This window comes from Podarcis bocagei (assembly GCF_964188305.1).
Source record: "Podarcis bocagei genome assembly, chromosome: 14".
Lineage (NCBI taxonomy): Eukaryota > Metazoa > Chordata > Lepidosauria > Squamata > Lacertidae > Podarcis > Podarcis bocagei.
The window spans coordinates 55,272,790-55,294,097 of NC_138139.1; the positions used below are offsets into that span (position 1 = coordinate 55,272,790).

General features: G+C 47.9%; 2 protein-coding genes and 1 long non-coding RNA gene across 7 annotated transcripts; 1 reads left to right on the forward strand and 2 right to left on the reverse strand.

The window, feature by feature from the left end:
- Positions 1–983: 983 nt before the first annotated feature.
- On the forward strand, positions 984–16,914 carry NAA60 (N-alpha-acetyltransferase 60, NatF catalytic subunit). Of its 5 annotated transcripts, XM_081170346.1 has the most exons (9): positions 984–1,154; positions 2,600–2,687; positions 8,177–8,302; positions 10,298–10,413; positions 11,069–11,198; positions 11,858–11,954; positions 12,783–13,017; positions 13,958–14,121; positions 14,336–16,914. In XM_081170346.1, exons 4-8 carry the CDS (start codon positions 10,304–10,306, stop codon positions 14,112–14,114), a joined length of 729 nt encoding a protein of 242 aa, XP_081026472.1. In that variant the 5' UTR covers positions 984–1,154; positions 2,600–2,687; positions 8,177–8,302; positions 10,298–10,303; the 3' UTR covers positions 14,115–14,121; positions 14,336–16,914. The 5 variants fall into 5 exon arrangements, with proteins under 5 accessions (XP_081026472.1, XP_081026471.1, XP_081026469.1 ...); XM_081170345.1 differs by lacking the exon at positions 8,177–8,302; XM_081170343.1 differs by lacking the exons at positions 2,600–2,687; positions 8,177–8,302.
- On the reverse strand, positions 4,731–6,250 carry LOC308573440. The gene is made up of 2 exons (XR_014002089.1): positions 5,684–6,250; positions 4,731–5,547 (listed from the first exon to the last, which is right to left on the reverse strand). It is a non-coding gene; the product is annotated as an uncharacterized lncRNA (long non-coding RNA).
- A 1,372-nt stretch (positions 16,915–18,286) lies between the features above and the next one.
- NUDT16L1 (nudix hydrolase 16 like 1) lies at positions 18,287–21,091 on the reverse strand. Its single transcript, XM_081170348.1, is given in 4 exon segments — positions 18,287–18,967; positions 20,166–20,197; positions 20,200–20,269; positions 20,271–21,091. Coding segments are annotated over 4 exon segments (537 nt in total). The 5' UTR covers positions 20,397–21,091; the 3' UTR covers positions 18,287–18,658.
- Between the last annotated feature and the right edge of the window lie 217 nt (positions 21,092–21,308).

The following is a 21,308-nucleotide window of genomic DNA, read 5'->3' on the forward strand; positions in this document are numbered from 1 at the left end:
GGGTGTGAGAGAGGGCCTCCTTGGTGGTGGCTGCTCCCAGAGAAGTCAGAAACTCCCTCCCTCTGGAAGTTAGACTGGCTCTCTCCTTGCTCTCCTTCCGCCAGTTGCGGTTCCAACAGGTTCTTGGTCATGGACTACTTTTACTGAAAGGGCTGGTGCCATGCTAGATTTGGGGGGCAATTATTTGTATGGTCTTAAATAGATTCGATATGTTTGTATATATAGTTTGAATTCAATCAGTGTTCTTTAATTGTATTTTTAATTATTTCCGGGGGGGGGCACGTGTTTATCTGCCTCCATTTTATCTGTAACCCTCCCTGAGTCCCTTCAGGGGAAAAGGCTGGGTTTAAATAAATATATTATGATGGCGACGCTGCCTGCGGTATGGGAAGTCATCTATATGGGAAGTCCCTCCCCCTCTTTCTTTTTTCCTTTCTCCTGTGAAGAGGCTGCATCTTAATGTTTTAATGTTGTATTTTAATCTTGTTTCTTAAGTTGTATTTTAATCAACTTGTTTTTATTATTGGTTGTTAGCCGCCCTGAGCCCGGTCTTGGCTGGGGAGGGTGGGGTATAAATAAAATTTATTTATGTATTTATTATTACTATACTCCCCCCTCCCCCCAAGGCCAACGTGACACCTTTTATGGAAAGCCCATAAAACAGGAGGGGATTCCTGCCTTGCAGGGGGCTTGGACCAGATGACCCTCAGGGGGTCTCTCTGTGCTTCCAAGAGGGAAATCCAGGGCTAGACTGCGCCTGAGCAGGGAGGCTCCGCCTGGCTAGTAGGCAGCCAAGGACGAGAAGCGGGAGGAGCGCAACTGGGCATGCGCGGAGCCCCCGGCCGGCGGAGCTTCCTTTCCGGCGTTCTTTACAGGCAGCCCGACTCGGTTTGCGCGTGCGCGGCCGCAGCGCCTGCCCTCGATGGTGACGGGCAGCCACGTGACGCCGTCCTCCCGCCGCGCGGCCAATGAGGCGCCGCCTTCTTGCGAGGTGGGCCTGACGCCGACGCCGCCGCTGAGGTATCCGCTCCCGGCCCCGCTCGGTCTCCGCCGCCCTGGCCCTCCTCCGGACTCCCTCCCCGGGATGAATTAAGCGAGCCGCGTGCCGACGCCGCCTCCGGCCTGGAGCTGGGGCAGCCGCCGCCCCTCCTCAGGTACGCCGCGCTGAGCGGGCGCCGGGCCGCCTCAGGGCGGAACTTGGGCCGGGGGACGAAGCGGCGCCGGAGGCCCCGGCCAGGAGGAGGAGGAGGCGGCGGCGGCAGCCCGGCCTTTCCCTTCGTGGGAGCCGCCTCCGCGTCCCTGAGAGCAAGGCCCCGCCCGCCCGCCCGCCCCGGGATCGGGGCCGCTCCGGCAGCCCCGCGAATGGGCCCTCGGGGGTTGTCAGCAGAGCAGAAGGGCGCCTGAGGTTATCGATTACCCGCCCTTCGCCCGAAGGTCGCAGCATTGAAGCGAAGTATTGTAAGCAGCGCGCGCTCACGACACACACACAGTAATATTGCTGTTATTATTCACTTTCTCTCCAAAGGCAACTTTGAGTCACTTGCAACCAAGTGAAAAACCCAAATAAACAAAATCCTACGTAAATTATTGCATCTTAGAAACCCGTCAAAATAATACATTAAATGCACGCCCGTTCTCGCTGACACAAAACCCCACACATGAACTAAAATAGAAACATCGCCACCCGACCCCATTCACTACTCCACCTCTTCCCCGCTTTTCTTCCTAATGTAACACTAACGTCCCAACACATGAAACTGATCTGTTGAAAATGTAACTTGAAAAAAGAGACATTGCACGTGCTTTTGTAAGCCAAGGAATCTTTAATAAAAATACATTAAAATAAAAATAAAAGCACACCCATTCTAAGAAGAATATGCAACCTGCTTAGTGGGAGGCATCAATGCGGAAGATACTGCCCAGGCCCCCCTGTCAGTACAGAGCAGGCAGTTGCCAGGATTGCAAAGGAAACCCTCCCTCCCCCTGGCAGGTCCTGTGCCAGCCACTTCCTCTCAGGTTAACACTGGTCTGGTATTCCTGAGGAGGCATCTCACTTCCCTCTCTCTTGACCTTGCCCCCTCGCAAATGTCACCATGAGATAAGAAGTTTAATTTATTTGTTTGAAAGAGTTCCATGCCGTTTTTTCAAACATTCACAGCAGCCGAGGCAATGCAACAAACATTCAGTGAGCCACAACTGTCACCATAAAAAACTAACCATCCTGAAAACATAATTTACTTGTGGCTCCTGGGGAAGCTTGTTGCTTCCATTTGATTCTGCCATAAGACCTAATTGTGTGTTTCCTGTGAACTCTGATCTCCCAGGTCCTTGTCCATTGCTCTTAACCATTACATCACAGGGCTGTACTTAGTGTTATTGTTTTAGCTTGTTGAGTAGTTTTGGTCTGTTAACTCTCAGGATTTGTTTGAATATATTCTCTTTATTGTTGGTTTTAATACTCTATTGATATTTAGATTTTTTTTCTGTTTACTGCTCTGGAATCCATATTCGAATAAAGGTATGGTTTTGCTTCTTTCAAAGTAGTAAGGAGAAGAGGGAGGTGAGGTGTGTGTAATAGTGTCTTCACCACTTTTTACAGGATTTCTTGACCCTGGACTCTTAGCAGTTGGACTTTACAGCAGCCCAAAAGTAAGGTCAAGTCAAGACTAGTCCTAATATTGCTGCAGGTGAGCCAGGGCAGGGGCTGTATGTATACTGGGTTGCTCCTGGTTGCCTCTTTGGAATATGTTGATATTTTAAAGCTGAAAATAGCATTTAGGTTTGCTTTTGTTTGTGTGTGTGTGTGTGTGTGTGTGTGTGTGTGAGTGAGAGAGAGAGAGAGAGAGAGAGAGAGACGGGATGTGTGGGATGTTTTGCATTCCAGTGAAAGATCCAAGTCACAGTTCCAATAGGCCCTCCCTTTCTTTAAAAGGATGGGGATAGGAACCGTGGGTGTTTTGTTTCCCAGGCAGATGTATTTTCATTGCAAGGGAGCCTGAAACAGGCTGGCCTCCTATGAAGTGCATCAGAAGAGAAAAATGGGAACATTCGCCATTTGGGATGACAACAAGCAGGCAAAGAGGAAACAAAGGACTTTATGTGAGAGTAGCGTAAAGTGTGATGGGGAGCATAACTGTGACTATGCTGGGGGTGACAAGGGTTATGGCTGCACTTGGCTCAGAAGGTGAAGCAGGATGCCAAGTCTTCTCTGCCTTTTGAAAGTGTCCTTGAAGAGCTTGAACTGCAAGTGGTTGATTGCTAGCAAAGTTTTCTGCGTCCACCTAAGACTGGTGGCACTTGTATCAACATGGCACACTAGGGTTGAGCTCCCATTTCCCTTTTAGAGTATGAGGTGCAGCATTAATCCTCCAGGGCTATACTGAAGGCAGCCCCTGACCTTGGGTTCTGTTGCTCACACACAGAATGAAGGTCTGCAGTGTTGCAGTGATTGCCTCCTCCCCTTTAATGGTGTGGAACTGTCCACCCCATTAATGCTGCTTGAACCCTTTCAAGAGCCTAGATGAGCAAGATGCTGAAGATGAAAGCTACCAAGGGCTTGTTGGCATTTAAGCCTGTTGAATGGTTGTAGCATCTTCCAAATAATCCCAAGAACAGAAGTCCCTGATGGAGCTGAATTTCCAGAATTGCTTTTATTGTTTTTGGGTTTTTTTTACTGGGAAATTCTTAAACTCAGTTTAAGCTCTGTGTATACTCTGAAATAAATTAGGCATTTCTGACCCCAGAGCTTGTCTTGACGGCAAACTCTTTGTCATTTTGTTGGTTCGTGTTGAGATAACTTTTAAAAATTTAAGATTAGGTGAACAAACGCTTGGATGGATCTCAAACTTGTAAGAACAAGGTTGAGTGGCAGGAAGTGCGAAGGTCCTTGCCTAAAGAGGATGCCTGCTCTCTAAATGAGACCACCTTGTTCTTCCATTGGTCTTTTTAAAAATATGTGTATTTTTCTCCATTGCTCTGTTTGATCAGTTACATTTTTACTAATAAGGGGGAAACTAGACTCCTGCTGTCCACTGAAGGCACCAGAGGAATGGGTTGCAGCAGGAGTTATTTAGTGACATTGCTAGAACAATGGGCTGTTGGTATGGCCGAGGTGATAACCTATAAGTCTCCCTTTTAGTGGGAGGGGAGAGGCCCTTGATCTAGTCTGAGTCCCCACACAGGCCTCTAGCTAGTACTGCTCACAACAATGAAGCTGTTTTTCGGTACAGTGGTACCTTGGTTCCTGAATGGCTTGGCTCCTGAACACTGCAAACCCAGAAGTAAGTTTTCTGGTTTGCAAATGTTTTTCAGAAGCCGAACGTCTGATGCGGCTTCCAATTGAGTGCAGGAAGCTCCTGCAGCCAGTCGGAAGCCATGCCTTGGTTTTCTAACTGTTCCGGGAGTCAAACAGACTCCCGGAATGGATTAAGTTCGAGAACCAAGGTTCCGCTGTATTTTATTGGATTTATGCTGCTTCTGTCTGGGTTCACTGATTTGTGATATTCCTCTCCCATGGAAGCCATTAGGTTTTGACAGGGAGATGCTAATGTGATAATAGTTTTGCTGTACCTGCTGGTATTCTATCCTTGTGATTAATTGCCATCTCCGTTTTAAATAATTAAAAACCTGGTTCTTATTTCTAACTTGAACTTTGGACCTTGAATAATTTGTATGCCTGTCACTAAAAAGCTATTTTGTATCTCTTATCAGGTATTTAATTTTTTTAAAAAAATGACTAGGTTGTGCATGTTGATAGCAAGAGAGTTTCCAAACCTCTGCCTTGGTTGCTGGTTGGAAGGATCCTATGCTGTTGGGGAGAGAGCTTTCTATGGGTATAAGGAAATAAAAAATGCGTATACAGTTATACCTCATGTTACGGACGCTTCAGGTTATGTGTTTGCATGTTGTGGACCGCAGGAAACCCAGAAGAACGGAATGGGTTACTCCCGGGTTTCACCACTCGCGCATGTGCAGAAGCACCAAATCGCGCAGACGCGGCACTTCAGGATGCAAACACTGCGGGTTGCAGACGTGCCTCTGTCATGGATTACGTCTGCAACCCAAGGTTCCACTGTATATCAAGGACTTTGTTTTTGTACATAGTTAACCTGTACAGTTCACGGTCATGAGATGTAGTAGCAACCAACAATGGAATGAGCCTCACGAGGTGGATGCAAACATACCACTCTGAATGGAAATAGCAGCAGGCGCTTTACCTGAAATGCTGAGAGTGAGAAGCTTGTTGGGTGAGTGTTTTTCCATGTGCTGGAGACTTGCCTTGCCCCACTGTTTCCCCCTAGGGAAACCTGATATCTACTGCGTTTTCTCCAGATTTGCTAAAGAGCGGGTTTCGAGGAGAAAGCAGGGCCAAGGGCAAAACCACTGGGACCAGTGCTTTCTAGGCATGGGAGAAGCACAAGTCTGAATGAGCCATAAGAGTTTAAAACAGACAAAGGATAGGAAATATTCGTCATTTTCAAATAGCCCACTGGAAATTCTGAAGGAAGCTCTTCAAAAGCTTTTTAGGAAGTCAGTTTAAAGCTTGACCTCTTCCAAGACTGGAAAGCTGCAAAATGTGAGATTAAAGGAATGGTTGTTTTTTCTGGGAAGTGAAGACAGGCCACTGGAAATTCTGAAGGAAGCTCTTCAAAAGCTTTTTAGGAAGTCAAGTTTAAAGCTTGACCTCTTCCAAGACTGGAAAGATGCAAAATGTGAGATTAAAGGAATGGTTGTTTTTTTCTGGGAAGTGAAGACAGGATGACAGTAGAAGGTGTTCTGGACATGGGAAGAGTGCATTCGCAAGTGCAGCACAAATCAGCAGGACTTACTTTGGATGGCTAAAGAGTGCATCTGCTCAGGGACGAGTTACCACATAATCCTAATCCGTAATTCTGAAGTACTGTGTATGGTCCAAAAATATTCAGTGTTATCAAAATGTCTTCTCATACCGGTGGTGATTTTCTTCCCTTTGTGTCTGGTAGCCATCAAAGCTGCTGTGACGAGACCCCTAAAGACTCAGCCGTCTTGCAGGAAGCAAAGTCCCCATGGTGATATTTTCCATCTGCTGTGTTAAAGCGTTTTCTTTGCAAAATGCAAAGCACATGGTGTTTTGACCCAGTTTTAGAGCAACACTAATAATAAACTGTCGTGAGCCTGCCTCCTTTGTGTTATTAAGAGGACCTAGAAGCTACTGAAAGGAGGGTTTGGGTGGTAGCTGGCTTAATCGGGAGTGCTGGATTCTACTTGTGCAGGGGTCTTAAGAAAGGTGTGCATGAGTAGGGGGTGCGACCCTAGGGCTGCTGTGGTCCTGCTGCTAGGAGGCAATTTGGTCAAGGAAGAGAGAGTCTGCTTGACATTGCACTAGTTCTGTCCCCTCTGGCTTTTGGCCTCTTCTGGAAGGTAAGCTGGCAGTTTGTGCCTCTTTGCTTCCTGCTGCTTTAAGTCTGGGTAGTCTTCCTACTTCCCAGACAAAGGTTTTAGCCATAATTCTTGCTGCAGCAGAGGAAGTAATCTGACAGGTGAGAGGGAGAGGTGGGTACGAGGGCCATCTCCTTCAGCTCAGCTGAGAAGTCAGCTGTGTTTGGCGCTTAACCTGCCTGAACTATTTCCTTCCGTTAAAGTCTGTCATTATAAGAACTCAAACTTTAACAGCTGGTGACTGGGTTTTGCATTCGCCTTTCCCTCCTCATCTCTTTTTCCTTCTGTGTTGTGTTTTTCAGGTTGTAAGTCTTTAGGCTGGGACTGTCTTTGTTTTTAATCTGTGCACTACATTTTGGAATTGTTAGGCAATTTATAAATATGGATGATAATAATAATAAAAAGTCCTTTGGCACTTTTAAAAAGGCAAATGTTATCAAGTTGGACTGTCCATCTCAAGGTTAGATCTTCCACTCATCAACTCCCCTCCCCACTTACTAATTGGATAGGAGGAGGGTTTGAGCCAGATGTTCCTCTCAAACCACATTACGGATGCCTGTCAGTCTGATTTTCCTCTGCCTTGGAGTGTGATCCTGTGTATGAAAGTAGCCCCACTAAAGTCATATGAGAACTATATTTTCTGACCCTACACATGTTTACTTGGAAGTAAGTTCTGCTGAATTCAATACACAAAATTGTTGTTTGTATTACATTTACACTGGTAGAGGGCTTAAAAAGGTAAAGGTTAAGGACCCCTGACAGTTAAGTCCAGTTGTAAACGACTCTAGGGTTGCGGCGCTCATCTCACTTTCAGGCCGAGGGAGCTAGCGTTGGTCTGCAGACAGTTTTTCTGGGTCATGTGGGCAGCATGACTAAGCCGCTTCTGGTGCAACAGAACACCGAAACCAGAGCAGCGCGCGGAAATGCCGTTTACCTTCCCACTGGAGCAGTACCTATTTATCTACTTGTACTTTTTTAGGTGTGCTTTTGAACTGTTGGGTTGGCAGGAGCTGGGACCGAGCAACGGGAGCTCACCCCATCGCAAGGATTCAAACCACCGACCTTCTGATTGGCAAGCCCAAGAGGCTCAGTGGTTTAAACCATAGCACCACCCACGTCTCCAGTAGAGGGCTTTAGATTAAAATAAATAGGTAACAGATGGTCCAGCAGTTTGAGTTAATATCAAAGATGTTCCTGGAACTTAATAAAGATTAGCAGCACTGACATTTCCCTTCTTATGTCTATGTAGAGCTGGCAGTAGTAGCATTTGCCAAGGCTGACTTTGGGCCTTTTGAATTTCCCACAGTCAGGGTCATTGGATTTGGCTTGTCTGCAGCAGGTAAACATACACATGGCAAAGAGAGAATGCTTTGCTCTTCCTGTTTGGTGTTGGGAACATCTAGGTTGCCTTTAGTGTACACAGTACATTACAGTGCTTAATGCAGCAGCAAGATACCCACCCACCCCCAGTTTAGCCCCAACAGAAGCTTTCATTTTATCATGTGAAGAATGCATACACACAGACCTGTCCTTTGTATTTTGGTCGCTGAGGGAAAATCTCTGCCTGTTGCTCAGGCAGACTGTTTGTTTTTTTAGTTATCTAATCATGTTCTTCTCCAGGTTTGGGGAACTCCCATCATTCCTGGCCATTTGCCATGCTTTCTGGGGCTAATGGAAGTTGTAGTTCAGCAACATCTGGAAGGTCAAAGGTTCCCTGCACCTGCTGTATTCAAACCAAGCAAACTTGTTTGCTTTTCAGTTTAATTTCCTGGAGTGCAGAGTTTGGCAAAGCAGCTCATAGGAAGTGAATAGGAAGCAGACAGCTCAGGACCAGTTGCAGGCCTCCTTCCGGTGGGGGGGGGGTGGTGGAGGCGGACATTGCAAGGTGAGCTTAGATCAGTAGCATCAGGATGTAGGAGGTGCTTGCAGAGGTCGGATAAATTTTCAGGTGCTTATTGAAGATCTTTATGCTGACAGTTTGAATATTTTCAAGGCGAGCCAGTCATTTTGATGATTATTTTATATTACAGTGTACCCTCTGGATACGAATGTAATTCATTCCAGGGGTCCGTACGGACCCTGAAAATTCCGTAAGAGGCGCTGCTTCTGTGCACGCACACACGGAGCATGATAAAGCGCTTCTGTGCATGTGCGCAGGGCGAAACCCAGAAGTATACACTTCCTTTTTTTATTTTTTTCTAAATGATATTTATTGGAAGTTTAAAAATTACAGAAAAAAGAAAAGAAGAAAACAATAAAAAAATTAACAGAACATACATTACCATACATAAAAAGAAAAACATAAAAAAATACAACAATACAGCAAAAAGAAACAAAAACACTAAAACACACATCCAATATTCCATATATTTACCTTTCATTTACTTGTTTCATCGACCTCCTCACACCTCCCTTTTTTGTATTCTAGTTCAATTAACTATTGCAGCAAATTCTTTCCATCTTTCTCAATTTTTGTTCTATAATTTATCTTAACGGTCTAACTTTTAATTTTTTCATTTTGGCCCATTATCAATCAGCTTTTACTTAATTCTTTATTACATTTCTGCTAAAACCATATAACTTCATTCCAACATCCTTCTAACATTCATTAATTTTGCAATGTTTTTGTAAATATACTTTAAATTTTTTCCAATTTTCTTCCACCGACTCTTCTCCCTGGTCTCGGATTCTGCCAGTCATTTCCGCCAGTTCCATGTAGTCCATCAGCTTCATCTGCCAGTCTTCCCTGGTGGGTAGATCTTGTGTCTTCCAATACTTTGCAATAAGTATTCTTGCTGCTGTTGCGGCGTACATTAAAAAAAATCCTATCTTTCCTTGGCACCAATTGGCCGACCATGCCCAGGAGAAAGGCCTCTGGTTTCTTCAGGAAGGTATATTTAAATACCTTTTTCATTTCATTATAGATCATCTCCCAGAATGCCTTAATCTTTGGGCACGTCCACCAAAGGTGAAAGAATGTACCTTCAGTTTCATTACATTTCCAACATTTGTTATCAGGCAAATGATAGATTTTTGCAAGCTTGACTGGTGTTATGTACCACCTGTAGATCATTTTCATTAAATTCTCTTTCTTCATACCAGTGGTCCATAACTGTTCCCAGTCAGCCATCATAATATTATGTCCAACATCTTGTGCCCATTTAGTCATAGCAGATTTCACCGTTTCATCTTGAGTATTGCATTTCAACAGCAAGTTATACATTCTTGACAAATTCTTAACTTTAGGGTCTAACAATTCTGTTTCCAATTTTGATTTTTCCACCTGGAAGCCTAATTTTTTGTCCAAGTTATATGCCTCCATTATTTGATAATAATGGAGCCAATCTCGTACTCTGTTTTTTAATTTTTCAAAGCTCTGCAGTTTTAATCTGTCACCCTCTTGTTCCAAAATTTCCCAATACTTTGGCCATTTCGCCTCCATATTGAGTTTTTCCTGAGCCTTTGCTTCCATTGGTGACAACCATCTTGGGGTTTTATTTTCTAACAAATCCTTATATCTTATCCAAACATTAAACAGTGCTTTTCTGACAATATGGTTTTTGAACGCTTTGTGTGCTTTAACCTTATCATACCACAAATATGCATGCCAACCAAATACATTATTGAAACCTTCCACAGAAGTATACACTTCCAGGTTTGCCGCATTCACAACCCGAAAGTTACATTACCCAAAGGTAACATAACCCGAGGGTCCACTGTATTTTTATAGGATCCTATAATTGCAGAATTGTTGAGGTGGAAGGGACTCCAAGGGTCAACCAGTCCAACCCCCTGCTATGCAGGAACCTCAGCTAAAGCAGCCATGACAGTTGGTCATCCAACCTCTGCTTAAAAACCTTTTCTTTCTTTTCTTTTCCAGGTGTGAATGACAGAGGAGGTGCCTCCAACTGCACTTAGTGAGATATACCTTCGTCTTCTGTGCCATGATGACATAGACACAGTCAAGCAGCTCTGCGGTGATTGGTTCCCAATAGAGTATGTTGCAGCCTGGGCTCCTGCAACTGATTTGCTTGGGGGGGGGGAGGGAGGAAGAGGAATGGAATCTGCCTCCTTGAATTTCGTGAACTGGCAGGTGTAACCACAGCCAGAGCGGACACTGACAACTCAGAGATCCTGTTGTTATGCTGGGGCAGTTGATCATAAAATGAGAAAACTGTCAACCAAAGGCCATCAAGACCAGGGGTAGGGAGCCTCAGACTTTGGGCCCGGATGTTGATCCTCCAGGCTTCACTATCTTCCCCTCAAGGCTTTCCCCAGAAATGACTGTTAATAGCAGACACTTCCTCACATCACTGCCTCCCTTTAAATTGTAAACAAACTCTGAATGCTATTAACATCCTATTTATATTAATGCGTGCTTTCTAGGGAAAGTCACTAGAAAACAAGTTAAATACAACTTTGCAACTAACCAGCTTGACTGGTATTGTATCCATCCATCTATCTGTATGTTACAGTTGTTGTTTTTTAATGAAATTCGGGGTCCCTTCAAACTGTACAATTCTATGTTTAGAAAGGGGAAATTTTCCATGTGAAGAAACAGCAGGGGAAATCTTTCCACTGCACATGTGCTGCAGCTCGTATGAGATCTGTTGGGTTCTTCCCTCACCTCTGTCTGTACCTTTCTTCCCAGGTACCCTGACTCATGGTATCGGGACATCACCTCCAACAAGAAGTTTTTTTCCCTGGCAGCCACTTACCGAGGCTCTATTGTGGGAATGATAGTAGCTGAGATCAAGAGTCGAACAAAAGTGCACAAAGAGGTATGAGAGAGGGCCCCACTCCAGGAGCAGGTGCACAACCCTTGCCTACCCATCAGCCATTGAGCAATTGAGGCTTGCATCACGGAGTCCATGTTTGTCTTTATAATGGGACAGCAAGCTAGCTGCCTTTCATGGTTTCAGTCATGCGCTTGTGAAGGCAGCATCTGCTAAAGGATGGGTGGGGAACCTGTGGCTCTCCAAATGTCTGACTGTCCATGCTTGGGGGGCTGATTGGAGTTGCAGTCCATTAACATCTGGAGGGCCACAGGCTCCTCTACCGTGTGCTAGAGATCCTGGGGCTTGAAAGGAATTTCCAGTAGTGTTGGGTAGGGCCTTTTTCAATTTTGACTGTTCTCTGCCCCTCTCCATAGACTCCAGTTTCAACTCCCATGTTCTTATTTACCATCTGCCAATTTCCATTTGGCTCCCCTCCCCTGGACACACGTGTGTGTGTGTGTGTGTGTGTGTGTGTGCGCGCGCGCGCTCCAAATTTTCCTTGCCTCCATCCAACTTCGAAACAGAAAGTTGCCAAGTGAAGAAGGCTGGATTGGCAAAGAGGCTGCTTGGCAAAAAGCACGAAGCATGCCAGAAAAATGGGTTCTGTATCTTTGTGTGTTGAGTAAATGCCTTTCTGTTGTGGGTTTTTTTCTCCCCTTTAGGATGGTGACATTTTAGCTTCCAGTTTCCCGGTGGATACTCAGGTTGCTTACATTTTAAGCTTAGGAGTGGTAAAAGAATTTCGAAAGCATGGCATAGGTAAGAGTATCTTAGCTTGCAATCTCATATGCGTAGTTGCCTTGGAAGTAAGCCCTGTTGAACACAGTGGGACCTAATTCTGAGTAGACATACATAGGATTGCACTTTAAATACTTTGCACTGCCGTAGTCAGTCAAACAACACCCCCAAAAAGGCTGCGCAATTGCATCACAAGCACAAGAGCTGAGTCTAGGGGCAAGGAATTCCCTGTGTCCCCTCTGAGGCAGGACCCCCAGCTACCACCTGCCTCCCTGTGGCTTCTGAGAGCTTGTCATTCTTTGCCTCCATGCTTTCAAGCCTATCCTCACAATCATGGGAGCTGGAAATGTGCCTTTCCTCTTAACTAAAAACGGAGGTGCTTGTGACACTTTCATACTGCAATCAAAAAATCCCCCCACCCTTAGCTGAAGATGCCAGGAAATGTGGTGTGGAAGCCTTGTCAGGCCGAGGGGGCAGAGCCCTTGTCATGGTCTTCACTGCAGCACAGCTCCATAATGTGGTCATTCATCCTCACCCCAGAGTATATGTTTCAAGTTGTAATTAACCTGACAAGCCCCTTGCCAGGCTACCCATGTCCCCTGGCCAGGGTCACACTTGGCAACATTGCGCAATGTGTCGCCTCTGCTAAGTAGTCCAAAAATTAAGAGATGGAAGCATTCCTGTTCCAGTACTAGCGGGGAGGGGGTACAAGGTAGGGGGGAACCCTTGCTTCAGAGTAGGGGCATGTTACTGCGGCTAAAACTCAGTCGCAGCAAAGCAGCAGCGAAAACTGCATGGATACTGGGTTGGCCGCGTTTGTTGCTTCTAATGCTTTCTCTCCTGTGGTAGGTTCTCTCTTACTTGAAAGCTTGAAAGATCACATATCAACGACTGCCCAGGATCACTGCAAAGCCATCTACCTGCATGTCCTCACCACTAACAACACTGCTATAAACTTCTATGAAAACAGAGACTTTAAGCAGCACCATTACCTGCCCTACTATTATTCCATAAGAGGCGTCCTCAAAGATGGCTTCACTTACGTTCTGTACATCAATGGTGGGCACCCTCCATGGACAATCTTATATCCTTTGCTGGTGGTCTGGCAAGCTGCGGGATGCTGCTCATGATCTGGTCTGTGGTGTTTTGAGAAGCCATGCACCACGTTGCATGAGCATAGGTCAGGGACTGGTGCTTGGCAGCTCAGGGCAGGGCGAGAGCCCCTTCATCCTACTGAGACCCAGGCTGGCACTGCTGGGGGGGGGGGGGTCTGGCCACTGCTGCAACCAAATAGGACTCTCCTAATATAGACATTATACCTGAGACAAAATGTCCAGTGCAATGCAAGATGCAATATATTGAAAGAAGTTAAATTACTGCATATTTGCTTACTCTCCTGGGCCTTGCACCCCTTCCAGAATAGACTTCATTCTCATATTTTGATAATCTGCAGGGGAAAGAATTCCTACCCTTGTGGAGCTGCCACCTTTCTGTGTCTAGTGCTTCCTCCTGGTGCACAAACAAGTAATAATTGCCAGGTGTGCTCATGTTTGACTTGAAGACTGTGGTTATGGATTGCCTCTTTAGTAGGGCCCAAGTGTCTTGGCCTTGAGAGGCACAGTCTAAATTATAATCACGATGCACGTTACATGGAAATATTTATGCTGCTCCCCTGAGGCACCCTGAGCAACCCCAGTGTCCTGGGGTGGGGGACCCAGAGCACATTAGAGTTTGCAGGTGATGAACCTTCTTTCCATGGAAAGCAGTATTTCCCAAAGAACTTGCCCTGCTGCCAAAGTCTCCTGCTCCAACATGCAAGTTAGAGCTTGTTCATACTGGTGCTCTGTGGGCCTGAGTCTGCTGTGCCACTGAGCTGACCCCTGCAGCGCTGTCCAGCCGCTTGCTGAGACTCCTCCCAGAGGGAGCAGCAGCGATGGCACCTGCTGCTGCTGCTGCTGCTGCTTTGGCTTGGCCAATTCAGCTGTCTCAGTCTTCATTGTTGGGGCTCCTTAACGGCACTGCACTGACTATCTTCAGCACATCGGATCGACCTTGGCCAGTCTGAGCCCCTGCACAATTCCCCAGCGGATCTACCGCCAAGCCCAGAGCCTCCTCTGCAGTCTCTTGCCATGGTCGGGCATTTCAGCAAAGAGTGGCATTGAATATAGCCGGACAATGTGATTCTAAGGTAAGTTGCAGCCTGGTCATGCCATTTCCCTGTCCTGTGGGTGCTCCTTGTGCTGGGAGCAAGAAGTGGAGGCCACCCTGGCACCCACTGTTGTATGCTCTGTTTAGTAAAATGTAAATTTAAGATGCAAGTGCATTAGAACTAGTGCAGGCTCCACCTTGAATGTGGCGCGATACTTGTTTTTTGATGGTTCTGAACAGTGGTTCTCTTGCAGGCAGGTCCTTCTTTACGGGATGAAACGGACAATGGTTTTGCTCACTGATCCATCCCATGAACCTGGATGCCCCTCTGTGAACTAGCCAAGACTTGGCAGATCTTCTCATCTTGCTGGGCTCTCATTTCCCGTGTTGCCCCAGGGCTTAAGGAAGAGTTTGGAGGTTGAAAGTCATGGTTCTCCCGTAGATGCTCCTCCTCCTCCTGCGCTGTAGGTGAGCGGCTGTTCATCCTCCAGCCAGTCTTTCAGCGGCTGCCCGAGAGACACCAGGTGTGCTCCAAGCCCTCTGCTTGGGGTGAGGATGGACCTTGCACAAAAGAGAGGAAGACTGTCTTGATTTTTTTCCTGATGCTGTGACTAGGAGCAGAGAAGGCCGATGCAGGTTTTCACTCCTTTGGTGTAAAAGTTGTGGCTTCATAAGCTGCACTTCTATTTTTGTCGGCTGCTGGGAAGCCCAGAGCTCCAGTGCCTCCCCTCTCACACGGGCTTCCTTTGCCTGGGGGTGGTTTTAAATGAAGCATCTTGGATTGGCTGTTTCATAGTGAAATGGGTGGGTGGGTGTGTATTTCTCAACATACACTGTGTATATAGAGTTCTGCCTGTAGTCTGAGCTAGAAGTCAAGACCTGTGGATGCTGTGAAGGTGTGGGAAGATCTGACTTGAGGAATTCACCTTGCTGTGGAAACTCAGGGGCCCTTCACTTCCTCCTTTGCTGAATCTTCCGGTGGGAGCCTGAAGTGCTTGCCTGTCAGTTTCCCCAGTGTCCCAAGGTATAATTGTGGAAATGGGTCTCCCAACGAGGTTGCAGCCAGGGTTGAGGACATACAGAGGAAACACTTGCTTTGCTGCAAGGCAGAAGTCTCACCTTTGGTTTCTGCTGTCTGTTGAGGCACCTTGGGGGCCTTCAATGGATGCTTTTTGTTTGCCACGTTTTGCACACGACACCCGTTCCCCATTTAGCTTTTAACCCCTGGCTCTGCTGTCCAAAGGTGCATGGTGTAGCCCTCTGGTCCCTCAAGCGTGGGGTGGGGCACAACTGCACTGCACTGCCCCATCTGGGCTTTGCGCCACAGCTATCCACTATGGCTGCCCTAAAGGCCAGTAGGATAAGGTGCTTGGCTCTTGTGCAGAGCACCTCTCTGGGGAAGGAGTGCTTTGCAGAGAGCAGCACCGACAGGGTTATGCCTTCTCTGATTCTCAGGAGGCATCTCCCCACTATATGACTGCAATGAAGTCAAGGTGTGCTGGATGCAGGGCAAACAGCCTGTCCCTCTGCTGTCGTCTTCTGGGAAGAGTTGCCAGCATCCGAGTGGACCCTTGGAACAGTGCCAGCGAGCTCGTCTTCTTAACTCTGCTGCTCTGTGAGCCCAGAACTCTGAGCTAGGAGGCCCCTGCCTGACCAGATGCCTCTTCCCTCCCTTCCAGAATGCCCTTTTGTTTACCCCCCAGTTGAGATTACACAAAGCTTGATGAAGCAGCAGGTCTGAATTTCCAGTTGGAATTAGAAAGCAATATAGATCTCACCACATTTGCAGCAGAAAGATGCTGAGATATTGCAGTGTCTATCAGATGATGAAGGGCCCACGGTCTCCCCTGCCCCAAAGGGGTCCCTTCCCCCAATATTGGCTTAATCTGACTGCATGCTCAGCTCTGTTCTGAGACTTGCACTTTTCGATTTTAAGGAGTAAAACAACTCTTAGGTTTCCTCTTCCATCATGTTGCTGTTTATCGGAAGGAGGATTCAGAAGCCTAGGCAGGTGCTCCCTATCTATGTATGGCTTTGAGGAAAAGAGCTGCCTCTTTAAGAGGAAGGGTAGACTCAGAACCCCTCCATTGTGTCTGGTCACCTGGCTCACGAGGGACTGTGATGGTCCAGTTTCCCAAAGTCAACAGGTTAGCCATAGTGGTGCTGGCTTTGGCAAGGCTTCAGTGGTACTTCCTGCCATTTAGGGCTTGATAAAATGTTACCTGCCTTCCAGTAACGATCAAGAACCCCCATTATGCTGCAGAGGGCAGAAATCTTCCAGAGCTTTGGCTCTCAAATTAAGAGGCACATCCCTGGCAGGCTGAGCTGACACTTGGGGTGCTCCCTTGCCCCATGGATTGATCGCACTGGCAATGCTGCCCTTTGCATAAAAGGCAGGGAGGGTGTCACGTCCTCCAAGGGGCCCCAAGCTTGAATTTAGGAAAGTCCATTTAAATAACAATCATTGTGTGTGATTTTCTTTTAAGTGTGTGTTGTGGTGGGTTTTTGTTTCGTTTTGAAACTTTCCTTTTGCCTGAGAATGTCCTGAGCTGTTATTGTTTCCATGTGTATTTTGGTTTTCTTTTCATGCTTTTGTATACTCCTTGTCTGAGCTCTTTGTGGCTCTTGTATGCCTGCCTGCCTGCCTGCTTGCCTGTTGTCTGTGCACACACTACTCCTAAACAGATGGCTTCAGGAAAAGGAAACAAAAGGCCTCAGCTGTGGGCCTGCCCCCTTTGAGAAGACGGTGGTGTTCGCCACAACCCTTATTTATTGAAGAGCAAAGGCTAGCCAGTCACTTTAAATGTCTTTGATTAAAAGAGTTTGTTTTGTTTGCGACTCTCCTGTCTTGTTTTTAACCATTGCAAAACAGTGTGGTCTCCTGCCTCTGTTCCTCAGGGCTCTGGCCCGTGAAGCCGGACTGTTGGGGCGGAAGAGCTTTTTCAGAAGCACACACCAAAGGCAGCTGCCCCTGCCAAGACTTGTGCTCCTCTGTGCTACTGCCACCCGTTCACCCCCCCCCCCCGGCACCCTGTGGCATTTGCCTATGTCTCCCTATGCACAGGGCAAGGCCAGGCAACACAGCAGCAGAAAGGGGGGGGGGAATTAACAGCAAGAGTCTGTTGCTGGAGCTGCTCTGTGCTTAGGGTAAAGAAGGATCCTTAGCGCTTTGCACAGCTAAGATCACAGATCCAGGCCCCAGCCAAGACTCTTGAGCCACTGCTGGTCACAGTAAGCAGCTGTGAAGTAGACTGACTGGCGGGCTAACAAAGTCAAACAGCTTTGTATGAAAGGGAGCCCTTTCGGAATGAGCTGAAGTCATTTCCTTCTGAAGCAAATGTTAATACTTGGGCTTTTCCGATGATGCTCTGGTTTTCCAGATGAGGGTGGTGCAAGGGAAAGGAGTTCCATACCTTTCAGCTAGTACAGTCTAGGAGAAGTTTTGCTGGTGGATTCTACCCCACGTGTAAACTGGCCCTGAGCAATCCTTACTGCAAAGCTCCTTTCATGGTAGGGCAGTGCTGCTGCTGCCCTACGACGGATGGCTGTGTGACTAAGGACTAAGGCTTAGCCCACCCGCTGAGCTTTGCTCCTAGTTTGTGCCCTTGACTCCTATGCTGCCATCTGTGTAGCTTTTGAGTAAATCTTTCGTAAGGGGTGGGCTAGGTTTATGAGAACTCTTAATGCATTTCAGATTTTTGCTGTTTTGCCCTTTCTCTTGTAGAGATACCTGAAATAAATCACATGAGAGGTAGAAGCTTTCAAATTAAATGGGCAGCTTGGATTAATCTTGGAAATTTATAGAAAGCCTGACTGTGCCATTTGGAGATAGTAAGAGTTACCTGTACAGTGGTACCTCTGGTTACGTACTTAATTTGTTCCGGAGGTCCGTTCTTAACCTGAAACTGTTCTTAACCTGAAGCACCACTTTAGCTAATGGGGCCTCCTGCTGCTGCCGCGCCGCCAGAGCATGATTTCTGTTCTCATCCTGAAGCAAAGTTCTTAATCCGGGGTACTATTTCTGGGTTAGTGGAGTCTGTAACCTGAGGCGTTTGTAACCTGAAGCGTATGTAACCTGAGGTACCACTGTATACCCCTGTGGGAGAGAAACAGCATTCTGGAGCATCCCTGTGTTAAGTTATGTAGGTTCGAACAAAAGGTCAGCTATGTAGTTTTAACAGCTGGGTAGAAACACAAGCCTAGTCTTCTGCAGGTGCAACAAAAAAGTTTTTTATTCTTCTGGTCTCCACTTTCAGCACAGCAGCAAAATTAACTCCTCTGGTGCTCAAAAGCTATCACATTAAAAAATAAATATCCTGAAGTGCAGTGTTAAAAGTAGGAACCAAAAACCCCATCCTGACCTCTGAGGCCTTTCCACAAACAGGCTTTTTAAATGAATAAATCCAGTGGCCAGCACCAGCAGTCCACAGGGCACCAAGTGGAACGTCTCCTCATGACGGAGCCTTCCAGAGGGCTTTGGGTGGCCTGAGCCATTGGTAGCAAGGCGGCGGCACAGTGCAGGCTTGTGGCAAAAGCCTTCTCCACCTTCGCTCTTCCTCACTCAGTCCCTAAACAACTCAGAGCAGCTCCTTCTGCTGCAGAGGCTGCACCTTGGCACCCGCCTGACTGTTGGTCCAGAAGGCGGCAGGAGACGATGCTGGAGCGGTTGTGGGGGTGGCTGAGGCTGCTTCTGAGGAAGGCCTTTGGGGTTTCTGCGTGGCAGCCACAGCTTCTGCCAGCTTCTCCGCAGATACCATGTTCAAGACTTTCAAGGCATAAAGGAGCTGGAATTTGGCTGTGCTGACGAAGGAATTCCCCAGGAAGGAAGGCAGCCCGCCCATGCAATCTTTCTGGGTGTACAGGGGCACTCGAACCATTCCCATCACCTGCAACAGCACAGGCAAATGCTCTGTGACCAGAAAATACCACCATGCTGCAGCCCACCATCACCCACAGTCAAAGGGCTCTTTTTCCTCTGCGCTAGGAAAACCTGTATGGGACTCTGGTGGCGCTGTGGGTTAAACCACAGAGCCTAGGACTTGCCGATCAGAAGGTCGGCGGTTCGAATCCCAGCAACGGAGTGAGCTCCTGTTGCTCGGTCCCTGCTCCTGCCCACCTAGCAGTTTGAAAGCACGTCAAAGTGCAAGTAGATAAATAGGTACCGCTCCGGCAGGAAAGTAAATGGTATTTCCGTGCGCTGCTCTGGTTCGCCAGAAGCGGCTTAGTCCTGCTGGCCACATGACCCAGAAGCTGTTCGTCGGCTCCCTCAGCCAGTAAAGCGAGATGAGCGCCACAACCCCAGAGTCGGTCACGACTGGACCTAATGGTCAGGGGTCCCTTTACCTTTACCTAGGAAAACCTATATATTGCACTGCAGTCTAGAGCGTCACTGCTCGGAAGATTAAGGCAGTGTTTCCCAACCACTGTTCCGCGGCACACTAGTGTGCCGCGAGATGTTGCCTGGTGTGCCGCGAGATGTTGCCTGGAGGGAGGCGGGCGAGTCGGGCGTCGAGAGGCGGGGCGGTGGCGGCGAGGAGAGGCTGCCCAGCGCGGGGCTCTCGCCGTCTGCCTGCCTGGCTGCCTGCGAGCTCGGCGGGCAGCGCCTCCGTCCGCAGCGCCTGCCTCGCGGCTCTCATTCCCTGCCCCTGCCAAAGCTCACCCAGCCAAGCCGCGCTCTCCTTCCTGCCTCGCTTTGCTGCCTCCCCCCCCCACCCCCAAAGCTTGGAGGTTCCCCGGCAAGGGGGAGGGGAAAAAATTGAAACTTACACTTTTGTGCGTCCCTCCCGGCGTGACGCTGTGCGCTGACGTCACGGGGCTGTAATGGTGGTGTGCCTCGAGATTTTTTTCATCAAACAAGTGTGCCTTTGCCCAAAAAAGGTTGGGAAACACTGGATTAAGGAATGCCCTTTGCCCTGAGGTTAAGGCCACCAAATGAAAGCCCCCACCCAGGGGAAGCCCTATCAAGCTCTCCCACCCCATTACCCCTTTGTTCCTTCCAATATTCGTGGCCACAGCCCTCCTAAGCAACCTTTCCACAGAACTTCCATCTGCCCTCTGTGCTGCTGTCGGCCCCTGGAGCCCCACCTCCAGTCCACGGTCCCGTGAGTGCACGGCAGCTCCAGCAAGGTCAGCTGCTTGGCATACAAGTGGGCCACCATTTGCTGGGGGGGGGGCCCTCTGTGGTGTGTGAAGCCAGGTGGCTTCTGTCAGACACACACCACCCAAGCCCAGCTCCCGGTTCAGGCCGTCCTCCAGTGACCAGAACCACCAGCCCACAAACCCTCCAGGGAAGCCCAAAGGGCCATTGAAACGCATCTGCGACACAGGAGGAGGAAAAGGAGGAGCGTGTTACTAGGGCATCCATTTTCTGCAGCAGCTCCCTTTTTTGTGGAAGGCTTTTCCCTTGGAGGCTTGCCTGGCACCTTTGCTGCATATCTTGGTAAGTGCCAGGCGAAAATGTTCCTCCTCACCCAGGCCTTCGGTTTCTAATCAACCCATGGCCTTTCTTTGGGTTTGTTTGTTTGTTTACTTATTAGATTTATATACCAACCTTCCTCAAAAGAACTTGGGGCAGTTCACAAGGAAAAAACAAGATAAAAGCACAAATAGTCAAATCAAGAAACAACGAAACAAAAAATTCCCTTCCCACAGAAACATTTACAAGGCTGTAGAATATTAATCAGCCAATAAAGGACTCCTGGACAGTTCAGTCCAGTCAAAGGTGATACTGGGGTGTGGTGCTCATCTCGCTTTTCAGGCCAAGGGAGCTGGCATTTGTCCACAGACAGCTTTTCCAGGTCACATGGCTAGCATGATGAAACTGCTTCTGGTGCACAGAGGACCTTGATGAGTGCCAGAGCGCACAGAAACACAAGCAGCCCAAGTCCTGGCTGAAGAAAACGTGTTTGCCTGGCGCCTAAAAATTGGCAATGGCAGCGCCAGGTGAACCTCCCTGGGGAGAGTGTCCCACAACTGGGGAGCCACTGCAAAGACGCGTTCTTGTGTTGCCACCCTCCGATGGAGGGCCTCCGATGGAAATCACAGCGTTGGTCTATATAGGGAGAGGCGGTTCTTTGGCTGCTTAATAGGCTTTATAGCTCAAAAGCTGCACTTTGAATTGGGCTCCATGCAGATGGGCCAACATTATGCTCTGACTGTCTCACCCCAGTTCTGCACACAGTGATGTGTGTCTGGGATTTGTCTTTCCGCCCTCATTTACTATGATTT

What these genes read in the sequence shown, in the direction of transcription:
- NAA60 (XM_081170346.1), top strand. Translation starts at nt 10,304, where the DNA reads ATGACAGAGGAGGTGCCTCCAACTGCACTTAGTGAGATATACCTTCGT. An exon ending in ATTTCGAAAGCATGGCATAG is followed by an intron (nt 11,955 to 12,782) that starts GTAAGAGTATCT and finishes CTCCTGTGGTAG; the next exon opens with GTTCTCTCTTACTTGAAAGC. An exon ending in CACCCTCCATGGACAATCTT is followed by an intron (nt 13,018 to 13,957) that starts ATATCCTTTGCT and finishes ACGGCACTGCAC; the next exon opens with TGACTATCTTCAGCACATCG.